This window comes from Canis aureus, chromosome X, assembly GCF_053574225.1.
Source record: "Canis aureus isolate CA01 chromosome X, VMU_Caureus_v.1.0, whole genome shotgun sequence".
Classification (NCBI taxonomy): domain Eukaryota; kingdom Metazoa; phylum Chordata; class Mammalia; order Carnivora; family Canidae; genus Canis; species Canis aureus.
The window spans coordinates 113,262,505-113,282,464 of record NC_135649.1 but is presented as its reverse complement, the minus strand read 5'-3'; the positions used below and the strand labels follow the sequence as shown (position 1 = coordinate 113,282,464).

Here is a 19,960-nt window from a genome sequence, read left to right as displayed (position 1 = left end):
AATACCAAAAAAATAAAATAAAATAAAATAAATTTTTAATACTACATAACAATGAAACATACTGTGATAATGATTTTTCTAATAAACTGTGAAAACCTATGGATTTGGTATGCTTTGGGTTAACTTGATTGATAATATTTCAGTTGTTTCATTTTTACAACCTACTTCCTGTACTGTCCATCTGGCAAAATTGTATTCAACCAGATTCAAGTGACTAGCAAGATAAAAAGTTTTGGTATATTCTTTTGTTTTCTTTCATTAGAAAAAATTTGAACCAGTATTTTTAATTTGAAGTTTGCAACTTTCCTATTTTGAAGTTTTATATTTTAACCTAGAAAAACACAGTATGGTTCATTTCAGGTACTACCTCAAGTTAAGTGAGCTGTTTGACGGATTTGCGTTTAATAATTTGCCCATAGTATTGTTATATCTTAAAATTAATGGCATCTAGTAAAAATTAGTTTTATTTTAGGGGTAGAAAATATTATCTCCCTTCGCTGTCATTAATGGTATATTTTTTCAGGACTGTACTCAGAATTGTAGTAGGACTACTATTCTTTAACATAACTTTTCCCCAAAATAATACATACACACCTTTTTTTTTTTTAAAGCAAACAGTACCAAAAGACTGAAAAGTACAACAGTTTGATGAAAAGTATGTCTCCCTACCCAGGTTACTGCTCACTGCCATCAGTCACTGTTTCCAAGTTTTCGCTCCTGGAGATACTCTATTTTTTTCTACGTAGATCATGTACCACATATGTTGTTATACTGATTTTTCTACATCGTTTCTTGTTAGGTTATGCCATACTGATTCTTAGAGGTCTACCTGATTTTTTAAACCATTACATAATATTCCATTATATGGATGTGACATAATGTGCTTAATCCATTCTCTTTTGAGGAACTATTAGTTGTTTCCTAGTCTTGCCATTATTAATAGTGATTCTGTAAATATCCATGTAAATAAATCTTGGTACATGAGTGCAGCAGTGTAAGTAGAGGATGAACTCCTAAAGTTAAAACCATCAGGTCAACGGGTATTTGTAGTTGAAATTTTAATAGCCGTTGCCAGTTTCCCTCTAAAGAGATTGTGTTCATTTCCCAATAATGTGTGGCAATACTTGAACCACATCCATGCCAACACCACATACTCTCATTTTTGTAATCTTTGCCAGCCTTGGACGAAAAATACTGTGGTTTTAATTTGCATCTGTTATTGTAAGTGATGTTGAGCATTTTTTTATGATTTAAAATGTAGTCTATTCTTTTTCTGTGAATTGTACTTTCATTTTTTATTGTGTTGTTATTCTTTTCATATTGATTTTTATATATTAACAAAAGCTGTCTTGTTTCTGATACATGTGGTATGTGATTTTCCCAGTTGTGGCTTTAAAGAAAAAATACTTTCTTTAAGGGATTTTCTTGGCAGGGCATTGTGGTTGGTTGGTTGATGGCTGGGTTTTGTTTTTTGCAATTCAGAAATGTTTCATTTTAGTGTGCTCAATTTTTACCAATATTTTTATGCCTGTGAGGTTTTGTGCTATGATTAGAAACATCTTCACTACTTAGGTTTTGTGTTTTGTCTTCTATTTTTTAATCCATCTATGTGTTGTTCTGGAGGTTTTTTTTTTTGTTTTTTTTTTTTTAGAAAAAAAAGCTTATATGGTTTTTTAAAAATATACACTTTTGGAGCACCCAGCTAGTTCCATCGGAACAGTGTGCTACTGTTCTCAAGGTTGTGGGCTTGAGCCCCACAGTGAGGGTGGCGATTACTAAAAAAAAAAAACAAAAACAAAAAAACAAAAGAACTTTAAAAAGAAATAATACACACTTCCAAGTTTTTATCCATCTGAAATTCTTTTTGGTGCAAAGTATGAACTAAAGATCCAAGTTGGTTCTTTTACAGATGGCTAGCCAGTTGTCCACACCATTTACTGCATTTACTGCTCTTTCCCTTTGTGTTTTGAAATGCTTCCTTTTTTAAAAATTTCACTAATTAAGTCTGGGTTTTGGTTTTGTGTGTGTTTTGGATTTCTTTTTGTTTTGGGGTTTTTTTATTTGTTTGTTATTTGCCAGGAGAGTGGGTTTTAATTTTACTTACATAATTATTTCTCTACCCACCTCTTAGCAGGCTGTTATAAAATTCCTTTCTCTTAGGATCCTTTTAAGTATAGCTATCCACCACTAGTAGATGATGACTTCCAGACACCCTTGTGTGAAAATGGGCCTATTGCCAGTGAGGATGAAGCTTCAAGTAAAGAAGATATAGAAAGTGATGGCAAAGAAACCTTGGAAACCGTTTCTAATGAAGAACAAACAACTCTTCTAAAAAAGGTAACTTTCACAATAAAATGAAATTGAGTCACAAGCTGTGGCCTGTGCACAGTTCTATAACTAGCTAGGTAGTTTTGAGCAATTCACTGAACTTGCTGTCCTACCACATCTTTGTCTATAAAAAGAAGAAGAATGGAACTAGCTAACCAACAGTGTCACTGTGCTATATAAAAAGGCTTATTTCATGCATTTGTGTAAAAATAGGCAAAATGCACTTTGAGGGAATTGTTTGTGAAAGTATTGTTTATCTGAGATAAAATAAATTAGGTTAAAACTTTTTATCTACATCCTCTATTTCAGTTATGAAAGAACAGTTACCTTTTTACAAGTCATTAGGGGCTTGATAGAGGGATTAATATATAGAACGAATTTAAAGACTGTAAGGGAGAGATCATGTTATATTTTCTGTAGTGATTGATTTAAGTATGTACTCAAATCTTTGTTAATGATCATGTTCATATATGTTCAATATATAATTTAGGTGTGATAAACATATGTTAAAGATCATAATTTGGATTGAATTACTATAATGTTGGCTTTCTGACCTAATGAACTGCCCAGCTGTCAGCATGAAACTAAATTTCTTTATCTTTTCTTTCTCTTCTTCTTTTTTTTTTTTTTTTTTTTTTTTTTTTTTTGGTTTTTAGATTAATGTGACTGAACATACTTCCAAAGCTGAAGAAAATGAAAAGGTTGATTCCAAAATGAAAGCTTTCAAAAAACCATTGAGTGTGTTTAAAGGGCCCTTATTACACATCAGGTAACAATAGTTGAGGATTTTGTTGGCTATGCTTTTATAATCTCTCAATTATCTTGAAGGAACTGCAAAATTAATAAAACTTCTGTACTGTTTTTCAAACTGTGGAAGTACAAAAATTAAAGGTTATCCAAAGACTCACCTTGGCTTCCAGTCATAATAGATATTGTAGCTACCTTTTTGTTATTTATTCCATTAAATGTGTTTAAAGGGCCCTCATTTCATATCAGGTAATAAAAGTGAATATTCATATATTAACAGTTAATCTGAATGACATAAATTTTCCTCATTTTACTGATACTGTTTGACTTGCTCAGGTTTGAGGATGCCAGAAAAGACATTGAACTAAACATTTATCAGTTTGAACTTCTAAAAGCTAAACTAGAAAAATAGGTTTTTTTGTTTGTTTTTTGTTTTTTTTACCAAAGCCAGATTTCAGCACATGTTTATTTTTGTTTCTGGGTTACTCAATCTAAGATTTAGGGTTGTTTGTAATTATCATTATGTAAAGATCTCTTTCTCACTAATGATGCTTTTCGTTGGTAAAGGCTATCTGTATGGCCTTACGTTAATATTGCTATGCCAACTTTATTTAGTTGTGACCTAATGTATCATTTTCCATCCCATACTTGAAATCTTTCTGTGTAACCGTTTTAGGTATGACTCTTAAGAACAATACAGCCAGACTTTTTTAAAAATCTGATATTCTAAAAAAAAAATCTGATATTCTAATTGATAAGACTGGTTTGTTTACATATATTTTGATTACTGTTATATTTGGATTTATTTCTACCATCTGTGTGTATGTGTGTGTTTATGGGGGCTGCTGGAGGCAGGGGATAATACATACATATTCTGTTGGTTGTGGCTTTTCTTTGCCATTTTCCCCTTTACTGGTTTAGGAGTGATGCACTGTTTTTTCATTGGAAGCCTGTCAAAACCATAGGTCTTGGCTTATAGATGTTGAGGGTTGGCTGGAAGAGCTGGCTAGGGAGAAAGCCAGAGTAGAGTAGGGCGGCTTTTAGGGCTGCAGTTTGGCTCTGCCACTCCCTTACTCTGTCCCCAGGAAAAAGTCGCAGCACTCCTGCTACACAGGCACAGGGACCCAACCAACGTCTGTTTCCCCAGAATGTTTCATGGTTTTTGTGCTGGGTATTGAGAACAGTACTGAGATTCATGACCACTTTCACTTTTCTGTGGTCTATTTCAGATTGGGTTTGAAAAGGAAGCCAGCAACCATGCTAATTTGTCCAAAGTTGAGCAAAGCCCTCCCTGGAAAGCACATCCTTAAAAATCTGTGTCCTCCAGATGAATGTCTCTGATATGCAGCCATTCTTGATATAAAATAAACCTACATATATATACTCTCAAAGTGAAGGACAATGTGAAGCATTCATCTTTTTATCTAAAACAAAAACACTGTTCTGCCCATTGTTTGGAGGCATCTGATACAATTTGACTAATGTAACTGAACTACGCAAACTTTGCCTCCATCTTGTAGTTTTTATGTCATAAGTACTACAGTGGCCAGTAAAATTTGCATTTTTGGGTTCACTGATTTTACTGTTTGACAGATATTTCCCACCTCAAATTTTGTGTTTTTCGTATTCCATATTAGATATGGAATTATTAATATTAATATTCCTTTATTATTAAGGAATTATGTAAGGAATTACTCTGACTTTAGTACATCTCTACCTTTCATTTTAAGTTCTACTTTTCTGTTGGTGTATAAAATTATGCACCATTCTAATTGTTTGTAATTAAAGTTGAAGCAGCTGTTTCTTCTTTGTTTTGATTATCTATAACCTTCCAAAGAGTTTAAATGCACCTCAAGATGGTGCTGATGATAGGCTAATTCAGAATCTTCCTAATTCTCTCTCCTACCCTTTTCCTGTTTTGCTTTTGATTCTTGGGGAAAACCATAGGACTTTTAAACAGCATGCAATGAATTTGTAAGATTAAAACACAAATTATATAAGATAGTTGTTTTGTAATCTTTTTTTGATGAAATCTCCTTATACAAATGAGCAGAAAATACTGAATACTTTTCTTCCAGCTAATGATTAGATTGTCATTTATTCTGAATAATACAAATGCCTTATATTTTTGTCACCACCTAGCCCAGCGGAAGAACTGTATTTTGGAAGTACAGAATCTGGAGAGAAGAAAACTTTGATAGTGTTGACAAATGTAACGAAAAACGTCGTGGCATTTAAGGTAAATATCTGAAAGATACAATAAATCCTACGTGGAAATCTGACAGGGGATGTGATTTTAGACATATCTTAATGAAAAGATTGAGAATTTTTAACTTACACAGTGGTTTTATTTATGATATTTTTAGGCACGTTATACTGCCTTCTACTTTTGACTACATGGCATAGCTTATCGACAGTTTTCCCTGGGATCTGTATTTCAATCTTTAATGAGCCATAATAGGCAGGCTTTAATGTTGGTTGTAAATAAAAACCCAAGGAAAATCACTCGTCATTATATAAATGATTCATAATAACAGTGAAAAATAAAACAATAAAAACTGTATGATGTAGCTTGGAACATAGTTTATATTGGATACTAACCTAACCACTCAGTTTACCACTGCCCCATGTTGTAGGTATTATTTTCTTAAATCATCTATTTAATTCAGATTTAACCACTAGGATGCTCTGGATATTCTTTGAATATCTAGTGTGTTTTAATTTGTGAATGCTATTATAATTTGTCCTTTGTATATAGTTTTTTGAATTTGTATTATTAAATTTAGGCAATTATCAGACAGGCTATTTCATAATTTTATTTATTTAAAAGGAAGGCTAAGTGACAATTGGACTTACAAGTATTTTTTTAAAACAGATTAATATTCTCCTATTGATGGGGAAAAATACGTTCTCTGCCTAACCACCATGGTTGTTTTGTTGACTTTATTAATCACTGTTAATTTTTAAAAACTCATTTTCAAGCTATTTACCCCCAAGAAGCATTTTTATTATGTTATTATTAGATGACTACTGTATTTATAAAACAGGTGCGAACAACTGCTCCAGAAAAATACAGAGTCAAGCCAAGCAACAGCAGTTGTGACCCTGGAGCCTCAGTTGATATAGTTGTGTCTCCCCACGGGGGTGAGTGCTGGCCTGATGGCCTCAGAGCAGGGTGCTGGGGTACCTGGGGCTGGGTAATGAGTCATTAGAGCTGGACTAGTGTCAACAAGTCACCTCGCTGCAGTCTAGGCATCTGTTTTCTCGTGTAAAAATGAGATGGGAAAAATGGTTTAACACATAAAATTGTTTCGATTCATGCCAGTTGAAATTGAATTTTTGAGAAAATCCTTTTTAGAAAAACTTTTTCCTTTTTAAGGTAGTTCCATATTTTTTCCATTGTTTTCTAGAATAATGCCTTAAACCATATGTCCAGCCCTTTGCAAAGGTTCTTGTTTATATAAGTTACCCTTTTGGAATGCAGGTTTAACAGTCTCTGCCCAAGACCGTTTTCTGATAATGGCTGCAGAAATGGAACAGTCATCTGGTACGGGCCCCGCAGAATTGACTCAGTTCTGGAAAGAAGTTCCAAGAAACAAAGTGATGGAGCATAGGTATGCTTTCTACTCACAGACTCAAATGTGATGGGAGGAATGAGAGAGAGAGAGAATCTACCTGCATGGACTAGGGAGGTGCCTGTCTTCCTTCTTATATTTTGGCAGGCGTTTAGGCTTCTAGTCTGAGCCTCAAGTTCTGCAGGGCTCCGGGGTGCCCAGATGAATGAGATATGCAGTTTCCTCAAGGAGGTTGCTAGTAGCAGCTTTGCTTACAGGCCAGTGCAAAAATCTGGATGTGTCAAAATTACAAACATGGATCTGTCCCAGCAGTTGCCTTTGCAGGAACACTCACCTTGTGTACTAGAAAGCGCATGTTGCAGCATTGTTTGTACTAGTAAAAAATGGGAAAGAACCTAGTGATTACCAGTGAAGCAATAGTCAAATGCACTTGAGTCTGTGCAGGAGTACTTTGCAGCTATTCCAAAGTGTGGGAAATCTACCTGTTCTCATGGAAAAATACCTGGGATACATTAGGGGGAAAATCCTGTAACTATATAGCCATAAACAAATATGTATGTGCATATAAAGATATATAGAAAAGGAGAAAGGAGAAGTCTGTGTTGTTTTATTTTGGAGTGTGCTAGTTCTGTCTCCCAGGGTACACTTGTCAATGTCTGGAAACCTTGTTCATTATCAAAATTGGGCCATGGGGTACTCTGGCATCTATCAGAGACTAGGGACACCGCTAAACATCCCACAGTGGAAAGGACAGCCCCCCAAGACAAAGAATGATCTTGCTTAAAATGGCGATGGTGCCTAGATTGAGGATTCTCAATGGTGGGTAGTTAAGGATGGCCACTCTGATGGCATTTTTGTACGTCCTGAAGGGAAAGAGAAAGTAAGCCACTTAGATAACTGGAAAAAAATGCTTTCTAGGTAGCAGGAACCACAAATGGAAAAGGAGTGTGCTTGGTCTGTGTAAGGAACAGCAAGGAGGTCAATGTAGCTTGAAACCAGTAAGGAAGGGTGGAGACAACATGAGAGAGAAGGTCAAAGAGGCAGTAGGAAGGCGGGTGATTACCATAGTGAGGACTTCTGATTTTGAGAAGAAAAACTATTAATTGGTGATAAGCAAAATGAGGAAGTGACTTGGCTTTTTTTTTTAAAGGCTTACTCTGGGGGCTGTATGGAAAACAGGCTGTAAGCAGACACAGGTGAAAGAGTGATAGTACTTAGCACAAATAGTGCTAGCTGCAAGCCCCCACTGGTCTAAGTGCTTTACCCTGAATTATTCACTTTGTCATTAAAATGACCCTGGGAGGTAGGTAGTTCTTTGTCTCCCCCCCCCCCCAGCGATAAATGAGAAGCTACCTTGTAACAGTCGTGGCTGAGTTAAATCTTCAAAAGGAATTAAAAGAAGGAACACAGAGATGAAAGGATCCAGGGTAAGAAGAAAGCTGGAGAGGCAGGCAGGGCCCAGAGGAGGAGCTTGGTCACCATGGTAATACCGGTGGGAGAGCATCGACCTGACCTGATTCACGTTTGACAAGATCACTGTTTGCAAGCTTGTTCACATGGGAAGAGGACAGGTGTGGACCTGGGAAGACGAGCTTTATTTCAGTTGTCCCAGCAAGAGAGGGAAAAAGACCCAGCCTGGAGGAGTATTTAGTGGCCACAGGAGGACAGTCTGGTAGGGACTCAGAAGGGAAACCAGTAGGTGAGCTGTGTCATCCAAGTCTAGGAAAGAGTGTTTCACAAAGAGGAAGAGACCAGTGGTACTAAGTGCTGCCATGCCAGTCATGAAGGGTGAGGTGTGAGTAGCAGCCCTTTGTGACCTCATGGAGGTCATCACTGACCTCATATAGAGCATTTTCAGTTGGCAGGAGCCAGGTTCTATTCTAGAAGTTTGGCTTGGAGGAAGGAAGAATGTGGTATTGACAGAGGGATTGTTTGGTGTAGGTTTTTCAATGGGAGAAGCCAACTATACAAGGTAAATCATTGATAGTGAAATTCCTGAGAAAGCTGAAGCAGGGATCAGCTTTACTCAGGAAGAAGGAAGGAACGCAGATACAGGTTAAGGCTTGTCAATCTTAGTTCCTTATAGCTGTCCGGTCATACCTGACTTTATGCACATCATTTTTCAAATATGACATTCCAGTCAAAGCCTTGATAATATAACCATGCTTCCAATTGTGTCCTATTACAAGGAGAACAGATCCTTATGCCAAAAGAAAAAACCTCTTTCCATGAAAAAATACTAAGGGTTTCTGAATTTTGGAGCAATCAGGTAGGGAGAAAAATTGTTTCAGTTCTGCTTACAAAGGTATAGTTTACCAAATTGCTGTCAGTCATAGATAGCTTATGAGAAGAGAGTAAAAGATTTCCTTAAATCTGGGAAAACCAAACATTAAAGAACAAGCAATAAAAAGTATAGTCATCAGTTCATTCAATCTCAGGTCATTAATTCTTGGTCTGCTTGAATGCTGCTTTTTTTTATTAGTTCTGGAAGTTATTAGAAACCTTTTTTCTGGAGTACTTGTCAGAGTCCTTTCCAGGAATCTCTGAAGATGAAGCACATTTGCAAAAGGATGATAGCTTCTGTAAAACACAAAAAGACTTAAAAATGGCCTTGGTTACAGATCTGATGAGAGTTCATTGTAATGCTTCTCACAAGGAAATTTGGTTATTTCTGTGACGTACAACATTGTAAGATAAGAACTAGAACATTACACCAGGACATAACAGATTTCTAGGAATTTTATACAATTTCTGGAACACTTATCTATACAAATATAATCCAAAGAAGGTTTAGCATTACTTGACAATGCTTCCCATGTAATTTAACATAGCAAGTAAGCCTAATTAGTTTTATATCTCTTTATAAGAAGAGAGCACAAATCTTTTGATATGTTCCAGAGGCCCTCTGAAAAATTCCAGAGATAGTTAAAGATCAAAACAGACTTTATTTAGAATTTGAGTTGGGGTTTGTCAAAAATGTCAAGAGGTTTTAGACACTTGACTAAATGGAACCATAAATCATCATGAAATAATACTTAATTACCCACTTAACCATAGTAACAATAAAATATCAAAGGCACATATAGAAAGTTACATAGTTGTAAGATTTAGGAAAATAGTCTGCTGAAGACTAAAAGAGCTAAGCAGTCAAAGACCTGATGATAAAGATAACGTGGAGCATGAGAAATTATTTTGATAAAACGCACCATCTTTGCTTTCGAGGCAGATTACTTAAAAGCTAAAGAAAAACTTTCTCACCATCTCTTATCAGTAGCTGACTGATAGTCCAAGAAAAGGTTGTCCTTTTAGCAGATGAAATGTTTAATATAAGTACACTATTGATATTGAAGCTTCTTTTTATAACCCTTATAACAAATTCATTCAATTTTAGCCCGGTTGACTAATACAAAGTGGAATTTTCTGTTTGGATATAGACAGTTGGAAAGAGACATTTGGTTTGGTCCTTTATTCTCCTCCCTATTCTGAAATAACCAGCTTTACTTTAAGACAATATTACCTCCATTCCTCTTAATGAAAATATGTGTGCATACTTCATACCTCTCCTGGGCCAAAAACACATCCTTCTTTTCTTGCACACAGAGTTAGTTGTTTCCATTATTATTTCTAGTAATTACATATATGAATTAGAATTCTTAACCCTTAGAAACTGTAATTTCTAGTGAAAACCAAGTGATAAACAAGCAGTTGTGGTCAGTTAAAACCAGCATTCTGTAGATTGGCAAATTTATCAATACGTAATTTCTAGAAGCATAGGCTTCCTCATAGTACAGTTTTTCACCGTGGCACAAAATATGTTTACTAACAGACTAAATATTTTTAGTTGTTCTGTAGTAAGAGGCCAAAAGTAGATAAACCTATGTTCAGTAATGAACATTTCAGTATTTTATCTTATGTGGACATAAATGGGAAATTCACTGACTAGATTAACTCAGCAAAACTAAAGCTTCAAGTTACCAAAGAGATTTGAAACCCTGTTTTTAACTATATTTGAATTTACCTGAAAACTCTTATCCAACCTCGATCTATCCAAATCACTTGTTTCCAACAATTATGCTTGAATACTCATGATGGCTTCCCAAGCTCTTTTTCATGCTGACACATTTTGTACCCAAGATAACATGAACTGCTTGAATAGTAAACTCCAGTAGAAAAAAAAAGTTGCATGTCTGCATTATATCTAATATGGATAACTTTGAAGACATGCCTATTTTAATTGAACCAACAAACTTAGCTTTTATTTTACCTAGGATTAATCTATATCACATGAACTTGAAAGACACCTAGGTCGGTTTTTATATTTCTAAGAGGTTTAAGGGATACTTAATTTGGTAAGTACTTATTTTTCTTTAAGCCAATCAGAGAGAGCTTTTACAAATTAGTTTTTGTAATACTATCTGGAGGTAAAGATTACACATCTGTAACATACATATATATAGACACATACAAACATGCAGACACGGAGACCTTTCAACTATAGCTCTAAAATTTCAGCCATGAATCAAGTACAGTAACACAAACCTCTGGCAGTTGGAATTAGTTTACCTGCTCAGATGGCTGAAGGCTTTTTACTACTTTTGTTTTCATTTGCCAAATTCCCAAATAACTCCCTTTTTTCCTTCTGATGAGAATCACTTCCCTGAAGTTTGTATTTCAAAGAGCTAGCTATCTAGTCCTAGAGAAGATAGGGTAGAAAATTTATACCTCAAAGGCACGGAGAAAGTCTCAAGGAGTTTTGGGGGTGTATTTGCCAATTATCAGATATCTAGAGGAATTACTATTTCTGTATTCCTTCTTTTTCTTAAGCACAGGATGGTTCTGTGTCCAGCATCCTGATCTTCTACAATACCTACATGTATTTTGAGATGACTGGGGGAGGTTTTAGGATTAGTAAGGTCAGGTGGATTTTTGAATTGCTTCCAGTGCTGTTATTCTGGTTTTGTAAAGATTTGCAAGTCAAAGACAGTTGCTTTTAATTACTCAATTCCATCGCAGCCTGAATGGTATCAAGGGATCGATACCACCTATGCAACTACACTTTCTTCAATTTGCTCTATATCAGTAGAAGATTTCCAACTAAGATGGAAATGAAGTGATTTCTGTGTTCTGAAGCTTCAGGGTTTTTAATGCGCTATGCCTTTAAAAAGTTTCTATAAAGTATTCAACAAAGGCCTTTATGGGCGGGGTGGGGAGCTGTACTGTTGCTTCTAGCAGCCCCCAAACATCAGCCATCAGTTGATCCACTTCCTGAATATTTTTAAGAGGGCCTAGGAGAAATTCTGGTCATTTCCGATAAGAGTTTTTCCTCGGTGTGTGTGTGGGAGGGGGCATGTGGCTTGTCTGAGAACTACAGTATAATCATGGATGGGAAGAGAGAACAACCCTTATTAACAGCAAGTCACAGTCCCTGTGAGTGGTGAATGAATGGCCACTAATCTTTCTTACCTCTTTTCTCAATTTGCTACGTATCTTCTGAGCAGGGAGGTACAAAGAATTTCATAATTTCATCTTGCTAAGGAAGTCCCTCAGGCTAGCAGCCATACTCCTTCATATTCTCCTTTCAATTTGGCCTTTCCAGAAATACCAGTAAGACTATGGTTTAGGATGAGAGCTCTCTCAAAATTTTTTAAACATAGCAGCTTTTCCATTCAAAAGATCCATTATCTGACATTGACAAGTAGGGTCTTATATTAATCTCAATAGCGACTCAAGCCAATAGGCCTTTTTATGGTGTAGCCATGGACACAAGAGGCATCCCCAAAGATGTTGCAAAAGATGCAGTCCTGACAGGATCATGGGAGATGGCATAAGAAAGCAAAGACCTCCATTGCCACAAGTGGTAAGAATGGTGTGGTGAAAAGGATATCTCTAGTTTCCCACACAGTTGAAGACCCTCTAATCCATGGCATCAGGGAAGTGCTTACTGGATTGGACTTTTCCAGCACTAATGACAACAAAAGCTGAGATGACAAAGACCCCTCACGACTGGGGCCCCTAATGACAAACTGCCCTGAGAACTGGCACAACTGGACAAAGAGGATGCTCCTATCACCTTGTGCCTCCAATATCCCCAGCCTGGTCAGCCACCTGCTGGATGCCTATGGACACATGCATCCTCCAGCTGACAGAGACCAAAAAGAATATTCTTGCTGGTCACAAAGCCCAGCTCTCAAGACCTAGAACATGATGAAAGGAAGACCTCATTTGACCTATTTCCTTCTGCTAATCTAAATTTGGCAAGGAAGGGACAAGGTGAAATTTTTACCTTTCTCTCTCGACCTGGCACTAGAGTGAGATCCAGGAAAGTGGACTTTGCTACAAGTTCTTACCTTTGCCAGCTTCTGCCAGTTTTCCAGGATCCCGTCTGTAGGCTCCCAGGCGAGGACAGTATCTCAGCAGGTCCCATCGTAGGTTCCCAAAATGTAGGAGAGGAAAAACCATTTCTCATCTACCCTGCTAGGTTCTTGGCAGGCACCCCCCACCCCCGTAATAAAAGACAGATTAATAGGAACAAAGCAGAAGTTTAATAACATGTCTAGCTCCTGTATACATAGGAGATACCCAGGAAAACAATGAAACTCCCCAAAGTGGCTCAAGACACCACCTCCAGCTGAACACCATCTCCAGCTGAAGACAAGATGTTGGGGGGTAAGGGAGGCAGGAAAAATTACAGTCAACAAGGGTAAGATCAGTAAGCAGATCTAGATCAAGAACTCTTAACAGAGAAGGGACCAGAGACTTTTGTCATCCCCTCTTCCTGGTACGGAGAGGAAGACATCCTTACAGATGGACATTTCCTTCCCTTCTAAATGTAAAGGTTTTCAGAGCTTTTCTTAGGTCTGCTGTTTCTTAAAAAAATAACCAAAAAAAATAAATAACCAGCTCATAGATAATCCTTATGCCAGAGAGGCATATTTTGGGGTGGCAAATTCTGCTCCCCTTCCAAGATAAATACACACTGAGCTGCTACCTTACATGTATCTGAGGAGAAGGAGGAGTGCTCTCATCTTGGTTACATAAACTTCTGTGGTTCATTTTATAGTTCACTTCTATAAAAAAGTTCATTAAAAATGTTAAGAAGTTCTGTTTCCTTTGGATTTTCATAGGTTAAGATGCCATATTGTTGAGAGCAGTAAACCAACCACCCTGACATTAAAAGACAGTGGTTTTAACATGTCTGATAAAACCAGTGAGGATCTTTATCTACAGGTAAGTGTTCTTTCTCCGTAACTAAAACAAAGTGGTTCATGCTAACCAATATCAGAAATCCACTTTCCCCTGCTCATGTAAGGAAGTCCTTTGGCATAGACATGACAGAAATGCTCTTTTCTTTGTGAAGGGAAGCCAAATCCGAATCGGTAAGTGGTGAGTGACTTTTGGAGATCTATTAACTTTGTAAAAGCTCTGGCCATTTTAATTTGGGCAAGGTCTGGTGCTTTGCGGGAGTAGCAAAGAATGTGATCTCATGAAAGGGGTACCATTTCAGTTTGAAACAGATGGAGGGGCTCTCTTTCTGAATAGCTGCTTTCGGTACCTCCGGGAGGTGATCGCTTTGCTCTTGCTCAACTAGAAAAGTAGACCTTTCCGAAACAAGAGTAAGTGGGTGCACGTCTGCTCACCAAACAAATATGATCCCTCATCGCGTTTCCAGCTCCCAGCTGTTCAGGGTAGACGGACCCCATCCTGGAAATGTTTGGATTTCTAATATCCCTATGGACTGTTCACATGATTCATGTACTGTTTTACTGATATGACTCTTTCATCCTTTTCTCCCTCTTTAGCTCAATCGTTTACTAGAAAGCAATAGGAAGCTTGAAGACCAAGTTCAGCGTTGTATCTGGTTCCAGCAGCTGCTGCTTTCGTTAACAATGCTCTTGCTTGCTTTTGTCATCTCTTTCTTCTATTTGTTGTACAGTTAAAGAAGTGGCATTCAGTGGCAAACATGGCTCTTTCATTCATTAGTGGGAAAAAGACCCAGGACTTCATGCTACTATAAAAGTGTCGCACATCTGTACTTCCTGAAAGGAAATGTGCAACACTTGGGAACAAATCCATGTCTTGAAAATAAAGTCTGTTAGCATAAGGAAACACTGGAGAAATGGATTATAAGAGACTATAGCTGTAGTTAGCCATGTCAAGACATATCCGTGTGTAAATTAATACTTTAGATATAATTTATTTTTTCCTTTTGATTTGACTACTTTTCAAGTTTAAGTATATATATATATACAGTAGCTGAAAAGTGTAAGTAACAAGCTTTCTCGCAGCCAAAAAACGTTATCTGCTTTTTTTTAATGACAAAATCATTATAGCTGAGCCAACTTACTAGCTTTTCTATACTATGTATATAGAACATGTATATTGGAAAAAAAACATACTTATACAGAGTAATTTCTGTAAACATGACTTTGTAATTTTGAGAATTACTTCCAGATGCTAGTCAATATTCTTTGGGTATGTAAAACTATTTAATGCCAAACCACCTTTAGCCTTTGTTTCTTATCTGTCTTCCTTAACAGTCTGCCTTTTATTAATCTTGGACTTTTTAATGAACATTCACATTTAGGTAGAGTTTGGGAAACTATGCTTGGTTGGGTTTTCTTTGAATTCTGTTAGTGACGTGGAGAAGAAAAATCCTTCGGGTCCCACCTTCCAGTCTTTTTTTACATGGTTTCACATTGCTCACTGTGGCTGGACACAGATCCATCTGTCTCATTTATCAGAAAGGCCTACTCCCCCATTGTACCATCTTCACCCGAACTCTATTCTAAATGAAAAGAGTTAAAATTTCTTTGAAGAGTTTGGTTTTGAGATGCATTTACATTCCCATTCCTTGTTAAAATTAGCCACAAGAAGAAAACTCGACAAAAGGCTAGAGTATCTATAAACGTGAAAAAAAAATCAAAAATCAAGTGTCAAGTCTCTATTTCAGAGTGAAAAGTAGAACTCATGATCCATGTGTACCACCTTCAGGCCAGGGCTAATTGACTTGCTTGACACTCTGCCCTTGTCTCAGTAATCCCAAGGGTGATCCCTAAAACTCCTAAAATGATAACGACTTGCAGGGGCAGAGATGAATGAAAGGAGTTTGTTTTCTCATTTATACAGCCAGTTTCAGTCCGTGTTGGTTCACGTGTAAATCTACTGGATATGAAAGAAAAACAAGTCTGCCTGTTAAATAAATGTTGAGTTTTGATTGAGCCATGCTTGGAGAATTTTTTATTCTGAAGTGTAGTGTTGGCGGCTTTCATCTGGAGCAGCTGAGGATTCCAGAATGGAGTTGTGAAGAAGGAGATCAATAGAGTCCCTTCAAAATTGGCCTAGCAATAAAACCTTAAAAGGACACTGGTCTGATACTTTGTCTTAATTTGGGTTTTTCTGTTGCAGTTTGCCACCTCCAGACGTGAAAATGACTTCAGTACACCCTAAGTAATACCTGTACTCTCTCCCTGTGTGTGTGTGCACAGCGGTCTCCCCTTATATGTTACATTCCCTGCTTTAATATTCTCTAATCCCAAAGTATTTGTGTCTGTTTTTTTGTTCCCTGGCAAACGAATGGAAATCATTGGTCAGAATTTGAAGTGTGCAGTCCTAACAGTGTCCCTTTAATGTTTCCTATGAAAATGACTGACTCGCCAAATTGTTCTTCCCTGATACCTGGCCAGTTTGATTTTAATAACCTATCTTGTTAATGTCTGTGTGTCTATTAAATGTGACTATGCAAGATTACTGCAAACTAACTCTAAAATCAAAGGTATCTAAACTTTTTTCTTGCCCTAACTAATCACATATTTACATTTGATTTTACTGTCTTTTGATTTTCTTTCATCACACTTTGTATGATTATTACTTTGAGGACTCTGATAATTATTTTTTATCTTGTCATTAGCTGTTCATGACCAGATTACCAAGGATCAACATTTAGATTTAGATTGTTTTCACTTGAGGATGGAAATTAATAGACTTTCCATGAAAATATTAATCGAATAGCATTAGGTTGATCTGAAAAGTAGCCTAAAAATGCAATTGCGGTTAAACCTAGCCTCAAATTTCATAACAATACCATAACTGTTTTATATCTTGCCACTAATTTTGACTGGATTTAATAGCACTTTATTGTACAATTGCAAAAAAAAATATATTGCTAGAATTGTTGCCAGTGTAATTTCTCTAATATTCTGGTGCTTTTCATATATTTTCAGTATTTTTATTACTATATTGGTATTTTCTTTGTATAATTGATCAAAAGTACATGTTTTCTATTTTAATATGTTTTAGAAAAATAATTACATTTATGAAATAAATATCATCAGGAAAAACCTCTGGTCTCTAATTGATAAAGCATCTTAAAAAAATCAATGTTCAGGCACACTCTGACCTTTCAAAGATCACATTAATTTCTATTGGACCTGCTTTGCATTTTTATAAGGACAGTGCTGTAAGCTTCCAGAGTTACAATTGTGTTTATCAGGTGAACCTGTCCTTCGTGTGTCCCGTTTCTCCTCAACCCCAGTCAGAGTCTAGCTACTCTTCAGTGGAGCTCTCCGTTTTCCCCAAACTTAACACCAGACTCACTGTCATGACTGGAGGCTCCATCATGGAATCTTCCCGAGAATTGCCCAAAGTCCCCTCAAACCTAGTATACCTTCCAGCCTGCCAGGTACCAGCAGGAAGCAGGCTGTGGAGAGAACATCCTACCCGGCTCCTGGGTACATGGAAGGAAGTCCCCATGGAAAGCACCCACAGGCTGTGGGTGTGGTTGGAAGGGGCCTGAGGATTATTGGTGTAGTCCCCCCTACACCACCACTGGAAGGTAGCTCCCACAGGGCAGCTACCACTCCATAAAAATAGAAGGAACAGGACAGGTCCATCTTCTAAACTGAGAAAGAAGGAGAAATACAAATTGATAAGAGAAACTCAGAATAGAGCTACAAAGACAAAATGATAGTCTACCAAGAAGCACCACGTCTACCTAGGACTGTGAGGCTGGGCCCCCCTTTCCTAAAAGAATTTTCTAGAAAACAAAAGCTCCTGTGGGGAAAGTTCCAGCGAGGGTAGGATTGGTTCCTTCGCACTCATCTTCCTCTTCCTCCCCTAAGTTTGCACCAACAACTCAAAGTTCGCTGATGTCACGGCACCACCAGCCCCCGGAAGCATAGGGCTCCTCTTCTCTTCCTGCCCCGGAAAGACAGAATGAATGTTGTCCCATCCATTCCATTGGAGGCAAAGGTGGTTAGGAGTGAGGGCTCTGTAGTAAGGCCAGTGGGATGCAGCTGCCCTCCGAACCACCTGCTACCTGTGTGACAGCAGTGTTAGTTGAACTCCTTGGGCCTCAGTTTCCTCATCTCTGAGGCTGATTCCTAGTGCTGTGCAGGACGACTGTGAGAGAGAGAGGAAATAATGCACTTTAAGCAGCCATACAGAGGCTGGCCTTGCTTTGCTGCTGTTGCCCCTGCCACCTTCCATCCCAGCTTTTTAGAACTTTCCACACTTGGGTTGATCTTACTGAATATCCCACCTCACTCAAAGTCAATCATCAGTTCTCCAAACTTCCCCTATTTTATACTCCTACCCTTGCCTTCTTACTACTCCACTCTTAATTCTAGTGCCCAGGGAAAGGGGCATACTTTAGAAGGGTAGTGATGACTGGCTGCCTTGAATCCTGTGAAGGAGTATCCCTTCCAAAGAACACTTGGTCAGATGTTTCCTTCTACCATTGCACCCACACTCTTTCAAAACACCACACATGCACACTCATGCACATGCACACACACACAATTGATCTTGCAATACTCCACCCATAAGTTTCCCTTAAATTTGTAACAATTCAATTAAAATATCACATAGGATCCTTCACATCTTTATAATTTTGCCCTCCCATTGAGTAAAATTACCTCCCTGTAATGTCTAAAGATTCTCTTCCTCCCTGCTGGTGTCCCCTGCCATGCAAAATAAAACTAATCTCCTACATATGCGGAAGTATTTGAGACAACTGGTTCAACTGGCAAGAAGAGGAACTTCTCGACCCATAGGGGCAAAATAGGTGCACATTTTCAAGTCTTTCTGAAGGGAGAATTTGAGTGGCCCTTCAGACTGCCAGTTGCTCCATGTGCTTCTGTCCTGAACAGTCTGGGAATATGGAATAAGGTCTTGTGTTTTACACCTAAGGAAACCAAGGGCCAGAGAAATAATTCTCTGTCCCTAGGTCATGTGGCTGGTTGCTTTCAGAGCCAAGAGTTGAACTCGTCTCCCAAGTCTAATGCTTATCTGTTTTACAATCACCCAGAGTGGCCAATCTGAGTGATAATTTAAAATGTCCAAAGGACAGTCTGAGAACTTTACCTTCACCAAATGGCAGGAGAGGAAAAGAGAAGACAAAGTCCTTAAAGAGAAGCAGAGGTGAAAAGACACAATTGCCCCTCAAGACCCTTGGCTGGGAAAGTAAGTTTCTGGGTATTTTAAGCTACAGACCATACTTTGAGAAAGGTTTGAAACCTATGGGTTGATTGATGTATTGATGTACTCTTTACTTGGATGGAGGGTTTTGGCGGGCACCCTCAGCCTTATGAGAGGTGTATCTAGCACTCCAGAGAAGGGCACCCACTAGCTGTGTGGCTCAGAGTTGTCTCAGCCACAGTCCAGTGACCTCAAGGAGTCTTGTGTTCAATAAAATCAGAGCATTTAAGTGTTCTGTTCCCATGTAACAAATGACCACAAATCTACCACCTGAAAAACCACACAAATTATCTCAGTTTGCACATGTTGAACCTACCACAGTGGGGCTGGGCTCTTGGCTCAAGGTCTTACAACACTGCAATGATGCTGTCAGCCGCCAGCATCTCCCTGGAGGCTCAAGTGGATCAAGATCCACTTCCAAGTACCTTCAGGTTGCTGGCAAAATCCTTTTTCTTGAGACTGTAGGACTAAGGTCCTGAAGTTCTTGCTGGCTATCAGCCGGGGACCGCTCTCACCCCCTCGAGGCTACTCCCAGGTCTTTGCTAAATGGCCTCCTCTATAGGCAGTTCACAACATGTCTGTTCTCACTTACAATCTCTTTCAGGAAGGGCCCGGTTAAGGGGTGACCTGATTAGGTCAGGCCCACCCAGGACAATCTCCCTTCTGATGAGCTCAGAGGTGACTGATTAGGAACCTTAATTACATCTGCAAAATCCCTTCTGCTGTATGAGCTAACTTGGGTGATGAGAGTGCTAGCCCATCAGACACTAGCTCTGGCCCCCCACTCAAGGGGAGAGGGTTACGCAGGGTATGTTGCATGGGATCTGCAAGCTCAT

The 19,960-nt window shown here is 38.1% G+C and overlaps 1 protein-coding gene across 2 annotated transcripts in view; it reads left to right on the top strand.

Annotated features, from left to right (window-relative positions):
• Positions 1–16,987, top strand: part of MOSPD2 (motile sperm domain containing 2) — a 53,131-nt gene extending 36,144 nt beyond the window's left edge. The window contains exons 9-15 of one of the 2 annotated variants that reach the window (XM_077888187.1): positions 2,161–2,337; positions 2,985–3,097; positions 5,218–5,314; positions 6,123–6,219; positions 6,560–6,689; positions 13,775–13,877; positions 16,056–16,987. In XM_077888187.1, the coding sequence (XP_077744313.1) occupies positions 2,161–2,337; positions 2,985–3,097; positions 5,218–5,314; positions 6,123–6,219; positions 6,560–6,689; positions 13,775–13,877; positions 16,056–16,097 (759 nt within the window). In that variant the 3' untranslated portion in view covers positions 16,098–16,987. Of the gene's footprint in view, positions 1–2,160; positions 2,338–2,984; positions 3,098–5,217; positions 5,315–6,122; positions 6,220–6,559; positions 6,690–13,774; positions 13,878–14,449; positions 16,014–16,055 lie in introns of those variants that run through there. The other variant, XM_077888185.1, reaches the window with a different exon arrangement.
• The last annotated feature ends 2,973 nt before the right edge of the window (positions 16,988–19,960 follow it).